Source organism: Temnothorax longispinosus, chromosome 10, assembly GCF_030848805.1.
Source record: "Temnothorax longispinosus isolate EJ_2023e chromosome 10, Tlon_JGU_v1, whole genome shotgun sequence".
NCBI classification, from domain to species: domain Eukaryota; kingdom Metazoa; phylum Arthropoda; class Insecta; order Hymenoptera; family Formicidae; genus Temnothorax; species Temnothorax longispinosus.
In genome coordinates, this window is record NC_092367.1 from 17,227,810 (window position 1) to 17,245,830 (window position 18,021).

At 39.2% G+C, this 18,021-nt stretch overlaps 1 protein-coding gene across 1 annotated transcript in view; it reads left to right on the plus strand.

Annotated features, from left to right (window-relative positions):
* Window positions 1–18,021, plus strand: part of LOC139821211 (uncharacterized) — a 63,130-nt gene that overhangs the window by 35,544 nt on the left and 9,565 nt on the right. Inside the window, exon 2 of the mRNA XM_071792117.1 lies at window positions 13,012–13,243. Coding sequence (XP_071648218.1) covers window positions 13,012–13,243 — 232 coding nt within the window. The remainder of the gene's footprint in view (window positions 1–13,011; window positions 13,244–18,021) is intronic.

The window sequence follows — 18,021 nt, forward strand, 5'->3', positions numbered from 1 at the left end:
AGAGAAGAAAAATGATGTTAAAATTCAGGAAAGAACGCGAGTTCTGATTGGAATAATTGAGAACGAAGCTAAAGATAATAATCATTAAATATGTGTTATTCATTAAAACTACTGAAAATTTTGATCAAATAAAATAACTTTTAAATATTTCCATATTTTGTGTCTAGAGTGTGACAAATTATAAATTAGATAAACGTTATTGGCATTTACCTTATTAATCATTTTCTTCTCGCAAAACGTATTAGAAAAAAAAATAATAATATTGATTGATGCGCTTAATACAGAATGCATCCGATAATTATTGCATTTTTGCGCTTTAGTTACAACTTTTCGATAAATCTAAAACCAATATTTCGATACCGGTTTATCACGCATCGCAATTTTTTAAATTCTTCTTGTATAATAATGTGTAAATAATCTGTTACAACGAGATTCGTGTAAAATTTTCTACGGGAAAATAAGTACATACTTCATTTACATTCTTCAAACTTAAAAGTTCGCAAAGATTTTTTTCAGGAAGTGTATTCATATTTGCCGGCGATGGTAAAGGAACAACCGGTGTTTGCAGAATTAATCAAGTTCTCGTTAAACAAGCAAAAGTGGGACAAACGGTACGGCTTCTTTCCGCGTTTCTTCCGACGTCGCGCCCAGACGTTTAATTATAACGTTTCCCAGCCGTGCCGACGTAATTCATGGTGGTATCGAACTTCCCTACTGGATATGTCACTTGATTTTGGTTATCCCGCGTGTTCAAAGTGGCCTACCTAGAAATTACTTTATTCTTGCGTTGCTCTTCCTTATTTCCTGCCGTGAAACAATCGACGCATTCATACATCTTTCTGTCGAAGGCTCTCCTCCCCTACACTCGCGATCGAGCACGACAATTTATGATATGTACGCGTACAAGCCGCGCCTAAATTTCCTTCCGTAATTTTTTATCTCGTTGTAACTATATGCGTTCTTTCACTCGGTGTCATTCGCAGACGAAGAAATAATACGAAGGAGTAATTTTAATCCAGCGCACCTCCCCTTATACAACTCTTCGCGAATGGAACGAATATCACGTCGTCTACGAATGGCCACTTAATTTTTCCGCGCGTCGTATTTTGCATAATGGACTCCCGGGTGTTTTGCCGCGTCTCCTCTTCATGCACCCGCGAGACGTTTCGCCGCGCGACTGCGTCCGTAAGAAAGAGGGATTTTGCATGAGCTAATCGCCGTCTGTTTTGAATTTCATTTCGAGACACTTGCGTACGTAATCTTGTGTCGAGATCGCCCGTCTTTCACCTTCCTTTAATTGCTTCATCGTGTCTCGCTTCTCCGCCGGATTATTTCAACGCACTTAAGAACCACCGGGTTATCGTCTGTTTTATCGGGTTCGCCGAGGCAATCACGAGACGCTAAATTGTTAGTCAAATCGACATCATCGCGGACGCACCTTGCTTTTAAAGGGTTATTGAAAAACTTTCGCCCTACCGCGCAGTTTTCGTCGCTATTCCGAATTGAGCCGGGCCGGGATATGGCGTTCCGGGATCTCCCCCGGACAGTTTATCGTCAAGTGTTTCCGATCGATTTCTTTATCAATCCGCGACGCTTGAAAGAGAAGAAAGGAACGCAATTAATCGGCTTTCAATGGCCCCGCGGATCGTCGCCTATTTCAGTTGGATGATTAATGGAACGTTTAATGGCTTCCGTTAGATCGGGCCGAAAGATACAAAGTGCGAACGTGTACGTGAAAAATGAATGGATTGAGTTGCGTGTTGAAATAGTCGAACATAATAATAAACTAGAATATTGCGTACACTGTACAATTGCGTAAAATTAGATCTAACTCTCATTTCCAAATTATACGCAACAATAGTGCCCTTTGGGTAACGTTAACAATGACCAGAATATTGTAATTTATTAATGTCATGTATACCGTAATTTTCTCTGATTGTAATTTCTTAATGTCATTATATACCGTGATATCATTTTGTATAATACGCTTAAGGGCATACAATCAGGACCTATCAAAGACCAGAGGCAGTTAATTGGAAAGGGAAACTGCCTCTCCAATTGTGTGTGAATGCGGCGTTATTCACCCGCGGCGACATCCCGCAATCGGTATATCGATGAACCCTGTCTGGACCCCGCTGTTTAGTTGCGGTCGCCGATCCAATCAAGCCGCTGGCGCTGGCGCATTTCTTTTTTCGTATCCGTGTAGGGCGATTTCCTGGTTCTTTCACCTGAGGATCTTCGGCTGCGAAATGGCACGGAATGGAAGAACAACGTCCGGGGAAACTGCGATCGTACAACTTCACGAAATCTTATAGCTGGTTACGGGTCAAGCGCTCGCAACCCCCGTGCGACTTGCCAACCCCTCGAGCGAGCACGGTCTGCGAGCGTGAAGCCATAAACGTGAAGCGAGAAACTTTGGAAACCTGTCGGTTTCGACGGAACTTATCCGACGATGAGCGCCGCTCACCTTTCTGTTCCTCCCGAGGGGAGATTTTGCGATGTCACCAATTTCAGCGACAAGCAAATCGAAGAAACGCTTAAAAATTTCATCAGCATTCGCGGTCGACCGCGTTACACGATCGGGCGCATGTTGCGGATCGCTGTAACAATAGGAAAACCACGACTGAGAAGCGCGATTGTCTCCCGCGAGCTCGCGCGTATACCACCCGAGGTTTTAATATCGGATTTTCGAAAAGCGCGATATCCGCCTCGGCGAGATGCGTCAGCGTTTCATTGGAGATATCTCGGGCGCGCATGCAAATGCGCCGCATAAGTTTGCATAAATAAGGGCTGTTCGCGCGTAGCGGCTGGAGGGTGCTAAGACAACTGAATTATATCGAATGTCTCGAAAGAAACATATACATACGCGAAATCAAAGGATCTCTCACTTTAGAACGTGCCCAAGGATGTAACCGAATTATTTTTTTATCTGAAATCTGCATTTGTCAACCTTATAAAGATTTGCATCATTATCATTTAAACATTCTTCTAAAGTTTCAAATTTAGTTTTATACCCTCCAAAATATGAATATCTTAATACTTGTTTCATTCTAATTACCTCTCCTATCCGCGATACAGATTAATTTATAAAAAATCCATAGTATCCTCTTAACATTCGCGAATTCATTGAATCGATCACAACTGGAACTTCCTGTTTAATCAATGGTAGTTAATCATAATCGATAATTATTTGAAATGTAATTATTTTTACCATACATTACTGCATTACGATACATTGTGATTACGAATTACAGTTTTACTCGGTGATAATTTGATTGCACTTTGCTCAATTCAATAGCCACGGAGGATTTTACGCCCTGCCCATTATACGCTGCTCCGTTGTCGCTTCAAAATGAAGTGACGTTGCTGAAGACGTATAATTGAAAATGATAATGATATTCGCGAGAGCTTCAGTTCCACCCGCATGTCGAAATTCGGCTTGCAAGCGAGTAAATAAGCGCTTTCGGAATAAACCTGCGTAACTAAAACAAACCGACGCCGACGTCTTACGCGAGATAATAGATCCCTTGATATCAACGCAGCGTAAAATGTGTGCAAATTAACGTCAGTTTTGTTATAACGTTCTAATGAATTCGGCGTTGCATTAAGTATTCATGCGCATTATTCATTACATTAACCTTCTTTAGCAATTGTTACCGCGTGCGCACAAACTCAGAAAAGAAATATATATATATATATATATACATATATAAATAATTTCTTTTTCAGATTTTTACATTTGGAGAGTATTTTTCGATTTTAATTAAAAAAAGAGGGTGCAATTGCGAAATCATAGGGCAAACCTATCTATCTTTTTATAATCCTTTTTCTCATCACTGGGTCATCATACCCATCATACTCGAATTATCTGTTTTATTGTCTTTCCCTCGTATGGCTGGCTACATTTGGATCGATAATTTTCTTTTAAACAAGCTTTTCTTGAATTTTAATTATGGAAAAAAATAGTTTTTTTTGTTTATAGTTAGAGCTTAATTGCTCGTAACGTTCGATAAAATTATAATTTTTCAATCTAAATCAATCATTTCCGAAAAAATTAAAATAAATTAATAAAAATCGTTTCAATTTACTTCCTAAGAAAAAGGTGTATAAAACAAAAACAAAAAAAAAAAATTTTATAAGAGAGCACTTCAAAGATTTTAATGTTATTTGGCATCACACATCTTCACATCCTTTGTAACAATTTACTTTCTTTTCTTGTCGATTTCAAATCAAGGCTACAAGTAGAGAGAGCTAGATGAAAAATTAGATAAAAATTTGAAGGATGTTTTTTCAATTATTTCTTGATCGTCCGCTTATATAACGATTCAGACTACGATTAGTATTATGTGTTTAACTTCTTTTGATAATCACTTAGATATGAAAAAGTTATATGGCTCAAAATATGAAGAAAATAATCTATTTTCTTCCAAGAATATTAAAAAGACCAATATTTTGATCATGTTTAAATGCATCCTTTCTCTTAATATCCATAAAACGGCATTCTATAACAGTATTATACAATCAAATATTGTTGCTCTGTATAATAATCACAAATAATACTATATACATAATCGGTTGCAAAATAAATTTACTGCATTATTTTATATGTGCATGACTGTGGAGATGAGGAAGCGTACAGTGTTCATTTATTGGTGAACGGTCATTCACCGTTGCAGCTACCCCAAACAATGCTATACGGCTGCAAATAACATCGGGAATGCGCCAGATTACATACGAAATTATATACGCCTCGTAGCCGTTCGATTTGATCAACCGCAGATTGGTCGCTCAGATTCAAACCCATTGTTTTGCAACATTATATATATAATTACGGGAACAGCTTGCGATTGACATGACAGATTGTGCTACTCTACAGGGTGAGAATCTCTATTCAGAACTATCGTTTTTATAATTTATAGATTCTTTGATCGATGCAAGATCGACAGTTTTCTTTAATAAAACTGACGAGATATATATCTCAGTATATCTTAATTAAAAATGTTCATTTTTCCACATTTTATAAACACGCTTATGAAACAGAAAGATTGAAAAGACTATATAATTTAGAAACGTTGGGAAAAATTTTATACGAAGGATAAAAATGGATCTGAAAGGTAAAGCGGAATGGAGTGGCAGGATGGCAAAGTTATCGTTTTGAAACGAATGGTAGTACCGAGACATCCTGTACAACGCCGTACGAAACGGTGAGCGTTTCGTTTCATCGCTGCGGTTGCATGCCCGAGCGCCATATTAAACTGTTACAAAGTAAAATTAGTTTGATTAATTCAAGTCGTCGACGGGCTTTGTCGCCGATCCGATCAATTTGGCACGTTTTGTCACGCTCGAGAAAATCACGATGCATGAAGAAGTAACGCACCATTTCCGCGCAAACTGCCACTACAAATTACGTTCTTGTTGAATCACGCGGCCTCTAATCCGGTTCATTAGGATAATAAAATCCACTTTGAGCGCGCGCGTGACACGGACACGGTGATAAATGAAGATAACCGCGCTAGAACTTCATTCTGTTTAGTGTGAGTTTAAGGTAACAATTCCATACTCGCGAAAAGAGAATTCGAAATGTTTCCACGTTAACAACAGAATTAGTTTTGAATCCCACGAGCTTTGTATTACGCGATGGAGTTTTAATAGTTTAATGTTTTATTTGTTACGTATTTTCCGTGCAGTCCACACGAGACTTGTCGAATTTCGCTCGCAACTCTGTTTTTGTTATCGTAGGCTGTGTATATATTAAATTCGCGAAAGACTGATATGTTATCGACTGCGTACGAGCGGCTTGTTGCAAAATACACATAGCGAGCATTGCACCGTAGTTGAAATTCAACTGTCAATCTTGTAGAGAGCTCGGTGGCCATCGCCGAATGATTAAATAATTTGTTAAGTATGTAAAAACTCTATAATGGAGGAATGAAAATTCATCAAGAGTTCCATTGTTCTGAACTATAATAGAAAGTCCGCCCGACTATAAATCATAATAATTTTCTGCGCTATTTCAAGAAAGAAGTAATTAAAGTTAAATGATCCCACTAGAATATTGCAAGCGCGATTATTGTAAGAAATTTATAATGGCAAATAGATTCAAGGGGATAAGGGGCGGGCACTGAGAAACCATCAACGACTCGCGATCGGCCTTCGTGTCGGGGATGAAAAAGGGCTAACTGTCAGCCGCGCCGTCGGGGGAGTATCGATTTAAATATAAAAACGATGCCGGCGGAAAGATATACGAGAGGCTTACAGTATCTTGACGGTCTTCTTCCTTTTTTCGTTTTTGAGCTCGCCGCGCCGCCGAGGGTTTGTCCTACGGACCGAGGGGTTTGTCCCATGAACCTCGAGACTCCTCTCTACGCTCTTAAGCCGCTCGTATTCTCGCACCCTTCTTATATTTTGTCCGGTGCACAAGAAATGTCCGCGAGTCGATTTATTTTCGACGAGTCGTAGAGAGACAGGAAGACTGAAGAAAATAATACCTACGAAAACACGAAAACACGAAAACAACGCATTCTGATACAAATACATGCAGTTACTCTGCTAAATGTCTTACATCATCGAGAACAAGAATCGTAAAACATTATATCTTGATAATGCTTTAATATTAATTACCTAAATTTTTTTTTATTTTGAGTAAAGAAAATGAATGACAAAAATTTTTTATTTTCAAGAAAGCTGTTAATTATTAATCGTTTGGAATTTAAAAGCTATTGGAGCTTCCACGTTTTTCCTCATGGAACATAAATTACAAGTCGATTAAGGAATTAAGTTAGCTCGCCAGGCCTGGGACGCCCTGGTACATAAAACTCTACCCATAACGAGTCAATGTGCGTTCGAACGAGGTGCCGAATCGATGAGAGGCAAATTCCCGTGTTTTAATTAAATTCCTTTTGTACAAGCACTGCAATGTGACAATTTATTTTAAAATCGACACCCGCTGTAACTACCCGAGAACCGATTTACTTTCTATATGTCGTATGATGTTGCCGCGTGTTCACTATATGGCTTTTAATATTGACAGTCACATCTGGTTCTGACGCTGTCGGTTACTCAAAAATTTCGGATGATACTTACGTAAAGAAAAATAACGTCAAAAATTGTCATGATACCTGAAAAATATCGACACCTCTAATTCCTATAGGTAGTATATTGCACCAAGGGGAAAGTAGCGTTTTTCAGACGAGTGTGAAGTTTGCCACCCGAGCCGAAAGCGAGTCTGAAAAAGCTTTCGACCCGAGGTGCACACGATATTTTTCACAACACCTTTACGGAAATGTTCGACTTTTGAATGTCTGTAGAGTGTATGCGTTCTATTGATGTTCCATTCGTACAGTTTGTACGCGCGTGTAGTTAAATAGAAAGAGAAAAAGAGAGTGATGCGGGTCCAGAGGCAAAGCCCCTGGAAGGGGGGCAAGGGGTGTGGGGGGGCGAAGCCCCCCACATAACACAAAATTAAAATGACAATAAAATTAAAATAAAAAAAATTATTGCACTAAATCTGATTGAGTTGGGTTTTTATTTAAGGATATTATGTAAATAGGTATAATTAGTTATCTCAGTATTTAGTGATATTATTAAGAAAAAACAATTCCAAATCAGTAGCTTTAATTACAAGTAATTTTTGAAATAGTAATTATTATTTTTTTATTTATTGAAATTAATATCTATAATTTTTGCGTACGTTGTACGTTTCTCTCTCGCACGATGTTGAACTCGATGTTCAATTCCTCTTCCATTTATGGGAGCTTTCCAGCAATCGACACAAGTCGACACAAACGTCGTTTTATCTTTTTTTTTTGGCAATTAGTAACAAAAACAAAACGACACTTGTGTCGACTTGTGTCACTTGCTGGAAAGCTCCCTATATATATGTTCTAAGACTTGCCCGTTACTTTACTTTCTACCCGCTATACGGAGCAGAAAGTACCAAATTTCCTCCCTATAGGAAGGAAAGTAACGACTTTCCTCCCTGTTTAGCGGGCGGAAAGTAACAACTTTCCTCCCTGGCGTGAAATTGGCCATGGCGCTTTCGCCCCTCTCTACAGGCATGGAAAGTCGGACTTTCCGTGGAGGTGTTGTGAAAATATATTTGACAGAAAAGGAACATCTATTATCATATTATACACATATTTTAAAGCGATAGCGACGTATCACATGATATACTACATTATCGCTATAAATGTTAAAGAACTCGTTTTTCATCAACGAATAGTCGAGGGGATACACTACGTCGCCAAAAATAGAATTTCATATCGCGAATGTCACGCTGCAACGCTGTAAGAATTCAGCGTCCGGCGTCGCGCGCGGAATTTAATAAAGGCATAAATACAATAACGTGCCGCATGTGGTCTCGTGAGGGTACGACCTTTCGCGTTCCTTTTTTTCTCTCCATCCTTCCCAATTTGTGATCATGTGCACCGAGCACACGATCATCCCACTCGGCGCAATTTTTACCGCTCGTCTCTCGTTCGGAGAGGCGTTGCGACGCGACGCGAACGACGACGAGCGCCGACGAAAGTCGTAAAGATGCAAATGCACCGTCTCCGGGAGAGATTGCCAGCTGTCCCGAAACCGCCGGGATACCTACCCGATGAATCCACCAGCCCTCTCAATGCTGCCCTGCTATGTCCCGCGGGAATCGCGAGTCGGGCCCCTCGATTCGCAAATATGTATTACGAGAGGCGAAAGGATAAGTATTTCGGAGACGGTTTGGAAGAGTACGAGCGTATCTTGCTCCGTATATCCTCGAGATATTTCTGGCGTGAACCCTCCGTAAGGTGCAAGCTGCTGCTGCGAAAAAGAGAGAGAGAGAGAGTTTCTGAAACGAGAGAAAACGTACGAGCAGCAAACCGAGTTTAGGCAGCCGTATATATGTATATTTGGATGACTGCCCTCTCTTTCTCTTGTCGCGTGATCGATGAGGCAACCGAAACAAGGTGAAACTCGGAAAAAACACGCGTCACGTCGTTCCCCCCTTTTTTTCCTATTTCGGAAATTACCCGCTATTAGCGTACGCGTACGGTAATTTACCTTGCTACTAATTACTGCAATATTCCCGTGAAAACGCTGACGTTCTCGTTACGATAGCGAATGCATAAGTCACGAAGCGCGTCCGTGCCGGGTGTCCGGTAGTGTCTAATAAACGAAAATTTATCCCCGCGCGACGCGCCGGTTTATTTGCCGGCAATTTTGCTCAGCGTCGTGTCGTCCCGCCCAGACAAAACGCTTGTATATTATTCGGCTTGTAATTATAATTCGCGAATTTGCGCAGGGTCAACCAAGTTCATCGGTAAATTCCTTGGACAGCAAGAATTATTATGCAGAGTGTTCAACCATGTGTGAATCGTTAATCTTAATTACGATACTGAACAGGAGGAACAAGTTTTACTTTAAATGCAGACATAAAATGAGCTAACTTTTAAAATAAAAAAAAGAGATATGTATATTGATTGCCATTATAAATTAGCTAAAGCGTAGATTATATCTTTTTTATCTTAAAAAAAGAAAACCGTTTTTGTAGGTGTGTCTTTAAATGGACTTTGGTGCAAGTAGCACGGATTTAGTTTGGCAATGCGTCGAGCTTAAAATCGCTGTGGCCTGGCGGCGGTTTTTATCCGATTTTATGCGGCGAATCTTCCCACGTGAAAAACTACTGGTTAAAATAAATGAACGTTAAATCTACTAAAGGGATATAAGATTATTCGGAACACTGGGCTTTTAAAGCCCCGCGCGATTGTTATACCATTTCACGTCGCGGTGATGCTTCCAACTCGTAAAAAAAAATACATTTATTACACTCGCATCATCCGAAACGCTATGGTGAATATATTGGTTCATCCAACAAATAAGCGATTTTTCATTACTGGAAGAATTGAATTTTATGAGCGTAAAACCAAAATTTTTTTTTAGAAATAGATAATATTGAAAAGCTGGACAAAATAAAAGATAGCAAACGATGAAGGAATATGTGCAAACGATGAAGGAATATGTGAAAAAGCTTATTGAAACAAATTAATATAAATTATTCGTTTAATTATTATTATTGGAAGAAGTAATTAATTTTTTCTGACATATATTTAATCGAAGTCTATTATTTCTTAACTTTCTCATTTATGATTGTATTTTACGCATTCCTGGTTTAATAATATTTTGAATTAATAATTTTTCACACACGATGTTTCTCTCACATCTCGTGGTATTACGTAGACGTGTAACGAGAATGTACAAGTTGGATCAGACTTTGCTCGTAATTTAGTAGCTAATCGGAAATGTCCAAGGGGACGTGTAAGGTAATCGCGTTACACGTAATAATGGCCGGGTTGCCGAATATCAATTAAACTTTTCTAACTACTTTCGCAACTTGAATGAAGGCTTGTGTTTATCGGTCCATTGTCAGCGATATGAATTACAAGGCTAGCGCGATGACGATGCGGGCTATCTGTTGCGAGCGCTCCGTAATATAGTCTCATCTTTTTCAAGCTGATACTGATTAAACTTCCCTTAATTTCGACATACGGCTATCTCGGCATTGTACATGTCTTATTTATAAGACTGAGTAATAAAGTAACTCCTCGCGAAGTTCATTATCGGGCGCACATCGGGGTTTCTTAAGACGAGTAAGAAGCGACATAAAGACGAGCAAGAGTAGCTTATTTATACAAACTTCAATAACGTAGTCAGTATTTTTATAAGACCGAAGAAAACTTCGTAAAGATCCTTGTGCAAGATTAAAATTATCCCCATTATCTTTTCTCTCATCGCGCTTTCTTATATACCTAAGCTATCATTCTGCGCATACTTGAAAAGTGTCGAGTTGCATAACGTTACAGAAATTATGAGAATTTATAAGCCTCTCTAATTTCTTATTTCCATATTAATTCCCTAATTTTTCTAATCTATGAAAAGAGCTCAAAGCTCGTACATATAATCTTGTGTCGTCACAGATTCTGATTTCCATTTAATATAAACATTTGCACGCAGCCGTAATGTTTGTTAAAAATAAAAAAAAAGTAAAATAACGCAGTTTCAAATGGATGACCGCGATTGTTCGTGCGATGAGATTCCCATGAAACGACAATTGAAATTTTTTGCGGTCTATTCGGCAAAGGCCATATTTATTATCTCGTTAATTTTAATCCCCCGACCACGCTGTGTGACCCAGTATCACGTACACCTCGACGACAATGATTTACGGCGCTTTTCCGGTACAATAAAGCTAGATTGTGTATATATACGTACACACATATATACATGCACGCGGTACACGTGAATACGCGTATATCTACTCACAAAAACGAGAACCGCATTTACTTTTATTTTGACCGTTTCACTTGTACACACAGAGTGCTCCAAAATTACCGGATGTCGTTTTCGCTGAAGATTTCTCGATTTGTAAAAATGTAGAATGTCGAAAAGATAGAAATCTCGAATGTGTCTACGATTTTCGAATAATTAACGATTGAGCTTAGAACTTTCGATAAATTCCCTCTCTTTGTCTTTGTTTTTCTCTTTGAGCTTGTCTCCTCCTCTCCTTCTCTAAGGGTTTTAAGAAGGAAAATAGGTGACAAAAGATTAATAAGCACAAAGTTAATAAGAATGGCATTTCACCATAGACATTTCACGCATATCACTTTCCACGAATATCCTCGAAGCCGCAGAAACGCGTTTATGCAAGACTGGAAGCTCATTGGCAACGCGAAGGCAAATCAGTTAGACGTGCCTTTATGGACCTCGGACCTTTGCAAGGATTATTATAGTCATTGTTCAACAAACTCTCCTTAGACGGCTCCCGCGGGCAAAACCGAGTATCGTACCGCATCTGAGCTCAACAAGTTGATAATCTGCATCACCGTGGTACATCAACTTCGAACCTAAGCGCTTTCAATAGTACATTAGCATCGTATTTCATGTACGAGCGAATTGAATAAACAATTACCTACATTTGCGTATAACTACGCAACGTTATGCGTAAATTAAACCAAAAGTTAAATCAAGTTAACCCCTCCCCCCCGCGGATAACGTGAGCAAGAAAGGCTGCGTTTATTGCATACCAGCGAGAGTTCGCTGTGCTCTCTAAAGATCGAGTTTCTTTACAAAATAGCTGCGTTACGTGAGGAGGATTGTCAAGATTAGCTTTCACGGGAAATACCTTGCGACCGATTTTGTAGTCTGGCGCTATTCGACGCCGTTGCTGTGTAACCGAGATCGGCTTTCGTCTGATTATCTCGACATTCTGTTGAGGCTAATTCTTTTTAATCCTTATAGCTTCTCTGAACACACATCAGTTAACGTCACTACAAATAAGATCGACGAACTCTTTATTCCCTCGACGGTGCTCGCGCAACTATTATATAATGTTCTATTTAAGATTTCCCGCCGCGTTGTTTACCGTGAGGTCGGCGAAGCAAAATGTCGCGCATCGATCGACACACCGGATAATAAAAGATAAATCCGGCGAATAAATGTACGGATTACTATTAAGCGAGCTTTAGCATTGAGCGGCGCAATCCGATTAGAGCAAGATTTCACGGAGGTAAAAAATCGGAACGATCGAGCTGAAAAAAAATTCCCGAGCGCATTATGCCGATCGGGATTCGGCCCTCGACGATATTATTTCCACGGACTTAATCACTAACGGTTACGCGGCCAATAAATCGCCCGTAATTTGCTTTAAGCTTCTCACGGAATTATCTATATACCTTTCGCTGAAGTTGCCGGGTTACTCTCCAAGTCGACTCCCCCGCGCACACACTTAGTATCCCCGCACTTTCCCCCGTCTGCAATCTCTTTGACCGGTCTAGAACCAATTTTCCCCGAACCAGGATTTTCTCTTTTTTTTTTCTTTGCAACTTTTTAATATACCTCGAGTATCTTAGAAATTGAAGCTTAAGGGGAAATCATGTTTGCGGAAAGATATCGAAGGAATGTCTACTCAACGCTTAGCATGTTCTACTCGCTCAAACGATCTTTCAGGTCGATTCTACGAAAAACATTTCGTTACAGATAATGGGCAAATGGTACGTCGTGGAAGTTCTGGAACACAGGATGGACCCCACGAAGCCAATGAGCAGCTCGTACGTCGTTGACTCGTGTCCGATCGTGAAGTTGAGGCCGATAGATCACGCCTCGTTGAGACTATTGTGGACTGAGGAGTCCGGAAACGTGGAATATACATTCCGGATACCAGATGTCCACAGAAGAAAGGGATTATGGCGAACCATGACCTCGCAGAACGGTAAAGAGATTTGTTTATTTCTACGCGACCGTCTAAATTTCAGTTAGTTACTCCACGTTATTTTTAACTCTGTCATTTATTCGCTACCCTATGCTTGCATACACTTTTTCGATTTGAAATATAAATTTATTATCGATGATAATAAAATGCGAAAAGTTCGTTTCATTAAATGGCTTTCATTATGGTATTAACAGCATCTAATTGCAAACACATTCAATAATGCAACGTTGCGATTTAATTAACAAGTAGACGATGGCTATTCTCTCTCTCGGTTAGAATACGTAAATTAATATTGAAACCGGATGCATTAATTATCATTGGTGTATGACAAATTAATGCGTTTGTATTGCACATTTGACATCCACGCAATGAACCTTGTAAACTAGAATCTGATCAAAAACATATTTGCGTAAGGAGTAATTGCACAAAATGAGGCTTGTGATTGGTAACATCTGGCGGAATTAGAGTAATACGAGTTTCAGGTTATAACTTCTTTTGAACAAATCGATCGAAATCGATGGGTGTATGGGTGGGCTTTACTCTTTATATCTTAATCGAATCTCTCAGCATTCCAGTTTTCTCGATGAGTTTGAAAATATCCCGACCATTCCAATTATAAGACGAGTTACGGCTCTCATTGCGATTGATTTTCCATGTTACACAGTTAGCCGAATTAATAAACCTTTCGTGATAGAACTGGAAGTCTTAATTTTTCAATCACTCTTGAGCAGCGTTTCGTCCAATCGATCTTCTCCCGAGTGTCTCTTTAGAAGCGAAGAAATAGAGCAGCGAAGGACTCTTCAAAATTGCAAAAAAAAGAAAGATGGACAATCTCCGCGAAACGCGCAACAATTTTGACGTATGATTCACAACTTTATTATACCTCGAATAACCTTTCGCGACTAGACAAAATTAAAACTCTGCTTTCGTCGGAATTTTTCAATTTATCTCAAATTATGACGAAAACGTGTTGCGCTTTTGCGTGTCTCGCATTATTATTCCTTTCTCGTAATTCACCTCCTCTTGCATGCTCCGGATTTTATCGACCCATTGCGTGTAATGAAATTTCCAAAGAAATACATAGTTGACTCGATAATAAATTCGAATTATTTATCCATTAAAATGTTACTTTTTTTAATAAGAAGTTTAGAAATAACAATCAGATGACGTCCTCTTTAAATATAAGTATCGAAAGAGAAATTAATATAAGAGGATTAAAAGAAGTAATCAGAATTAAAAATACAATTTCGTTGATAAACAAGTTATGATTACAATTTTCGTTTCGCGTGGGAAAAGCTTCTCCGTTTCCATAACGAGGAGCGACAGGGGAAACAGATATATCCAGTGCGCGAACTTCGGCGTGGAGTTGGAAGTTCTTTCGAGGGTGATTATTATAAGCCAGTCCGAATAACCGATCACGCCGCGCTTGCCCGACGAGTGGTTGAAAGTTTCGGGGCAACTCCTCGCAGAGGGTAAATTGGATTAACGATTCGGCCGGGTTGATCGCGCCCAAAGTTGCGTCGGCATTAGGAACATGCCATTAGGTTGGCGGCTCTTAAGATAGATACGCGCTTTGAATGGATCGTCAAACGAAGACAAACACTCGCAATGAACGGGCGTCTCTCCATCGTGGAAGAATCAATTAGAATTTATTCCTCGACGAGATTCGCATCGCGAACCTCGAGAGAAGCTTTAAATACGGAAAAAAAGATTTTGAGACAATATGTTGTGTGTAAGTTAAAAGCGAGGTTAAAAGAGACTTTGTATTTAAAATGAAGAGCGTGTTTCTTTTTATGTAAAGATTTCTTGATCAATTCTGGTCTCTTTTATTAAAAGTTAATTGACAATTATTATAATAATAAAAGGAAATTAATTAAAACAGTTATAAAATAAACCGGACAAGAGAATCGATGCGTTTTCAATACATTATTGGAAAATGAAAACCGAAATAAAATAAAGTAACGATATTATGATAAAGATATTGCAATAGATTAATGGTTATACAGCAGACTAGTGGAAATAAAAAATAGAAAACGGGTTATTGCACTCGTTCGACATTTGGGCTGACTGATGGTAGTAGGGATAAAGATCTCGAAAGAAGGAAAGATACGAGATTAAATTGGTTCAACGAAACTGTTTGGCTCGTTGGATACTTTCTTGAACTCCAACCTCTTTATTATGTTTGCGTCCATTGGCGGATTAAAAGCACAGATTAAAAAGTTCATTAAGTGAAAAGCAGAATGGTGATTTCTGTGATCCAAATAAAAACACGAAGATAATGTTTCTATGTCAGAAACGATCGCTAATGATTATCAGTTACCATATTATCTTACACGAAAAGTAAAATTCTCATCTTAGATATCTATCTTCTTTAAATATATATATATATATATATGTGAGTCTGTACGATCTTTTCCGAATTGAAGTTGATAAAATCATTTAATAGTGTACTACAAGAAAATGCCGATTATTTGGACCGAGTTAAGGGATTTGATGTACTTGTTATCTGTACAAGATATTCGGATAAGGAAGAACGTGAACGAGATATCAAACAAGATAATACTTCCCCGCAGACAGAACGAACAATCGCGTATCAATGTAATTCGCCAAAACACGATTCGCCAGCGGCAATTAAAATCCCAAGACGCGCTGACTAACGATCTTAATGAATTCGTGGAATCGTCCGTGTGATTATCGGTTAACCGTCAGTCGAGCCGGGATGGGATTCAGCCGTCGTAAGCCAACGAAGTCGAGGCATCCAATTACGACTGCCGCCGACTGTCGGAGAATGACGGGGAACGCGGAGAATTCGTCGCGAGGCGCTCCTTCGAGGAAAAAGCGCTCGTCGACGCGGAAAATAATTTTTCAAAAGTCGCACGGCCATCTGCTCTTTCTAATTTCTTTCCGGCCGACTCTGCAAGTTCTTCTTTCTTTCCTTCTCTTTCCTCCTCCCTCGGGCAACCACTCTGCCGAATGGCTTGTCCGACGCTATTCTTCGCTATCGGCCAACAGCAAATACGGGATCCCGTATAATGGAGCAGACGCGGAACGTAATGCGGATTGAGGTCTCTCCGGGATTTCGTTTCAGCCAGCCTGCCTGCCGGAGTATACTAATCCGAAAACCGAAAACGATCTGAACTGCCGGGGATAATATACCGCATCGTGAAACTGCAAGAGTATATACCCGATTTGATGCACGGACATTGTTTGTTGAGTCGCTGGGACAGTTAGCGAGTTCGCTCTCAAATTAATCCTCTCGCGAATGAATCTTCATTCAGGAAAATGATGTCTCTCTAAAATGAACGACTTTCATGTATCTTTAACGCGGGAAAATTATACAAGTTATCTGTTCTTGAGCTAAAAATGATAAATATAATTTACAATCGAGAATGATAAAGATGGTCTAATAAAATAAAATAAAAATCATTATTAAAATCGACTCCTTTATCTCGCTTTAATTCGCTAGTGTATGTGTTAAGTTCAATAAACTTTTATATATAATAATTTTTTAATAAATTTTTAAAGATATTAAAAATCTCTTCCCTGATTAATTTAGAATTGATTCTTCATTAATGAAAATTCAATTGATCGTAAATTTTCTTTATAAAGGAAGTGTTATAATCTCTTTCAAACAAGAATGCATTTCTATTAAATTACTGAAGAGCATTTTTTAATTTTGACATTTTGTACAGAAAGTTCTCTTAAACTCAATTTTGACCTAGTATTTCAATATCGAAGCACAAGATAAATTCCCGCGTAATAGAATTCCTGAAGAATATCTTTCTATATCAGAGAGAAAGAGAGAGAGAAAGAGAGAGAAAGAGGAGAGAGTGAGAGACGATAAAATATATTTCGATACAGCATGTACGAATGCGACAATTGATTATTTCCCATGCATAAATATGAAAATCGCTAAACATACATATACGTATACATATATGTGAACCACGGTTGTATATCCGTGATTTGAACAATTAAATTTACCATCTGGTTAATTAAATTTGGAGACAACGTGCCGGATAAAAAATAAAAAATAATATCGAGTATCTCTCCGACAAATATAACGGGTTTTTAATAATTCAAAATATAATTTTAGCTCATGCAAAATTTTGAAATTGCACGTGTCTTGAATATCTTGCTGGCTGAAATTAAATTCGCATATACACACACATAAACGAGCGCGTGCGCGTTTAATTACACAAAAGAACCGAGAAACATGCTGCATTTCGCGCTGTTTTCCTTAACGCGAGAAAGAGAAACACGCGCGATCAACAACCAGTTTTTCGTCGGCGCAACATAGCGACTTTATTACAGAAAGTTAAATCAATTTCGTGCATTAGCCGGTCCTTGAGCCGGAAGGACTAGGACTGCGCGGAGATTCGCTCGTGAGAATGTTTTTGCCGTTTTATAGACGACGACGAAATGAAAACTTTTCTCCGACATCTTCCTCTCGCCAAATTTAACTCCCCCCCCCCTCCGACTTCGGCCGGGAATCTCATCAGAGTTGCAGCTGTCGTACTTTAGGCGCTAAAAACGAAGATCTGAGGGGGCAGTTTTTCGCGATGGAATTCATAATTCTCGTGCAACATACTTCGCGGCTACTGGACGCGACGCTTGACGAGACGATGAAGAGACCCTTGAGAGACTACCTAATATATGGATGTAAGTGCTGCCTGCCCAAGATCTAAGCGCGGCTGCAACAACTTTCCAGAGAAGATAAAGACCTCTTATCCTTGTACGACCGACCTAGTTTTCAAACTCGCAAACGGCCAGCGTTG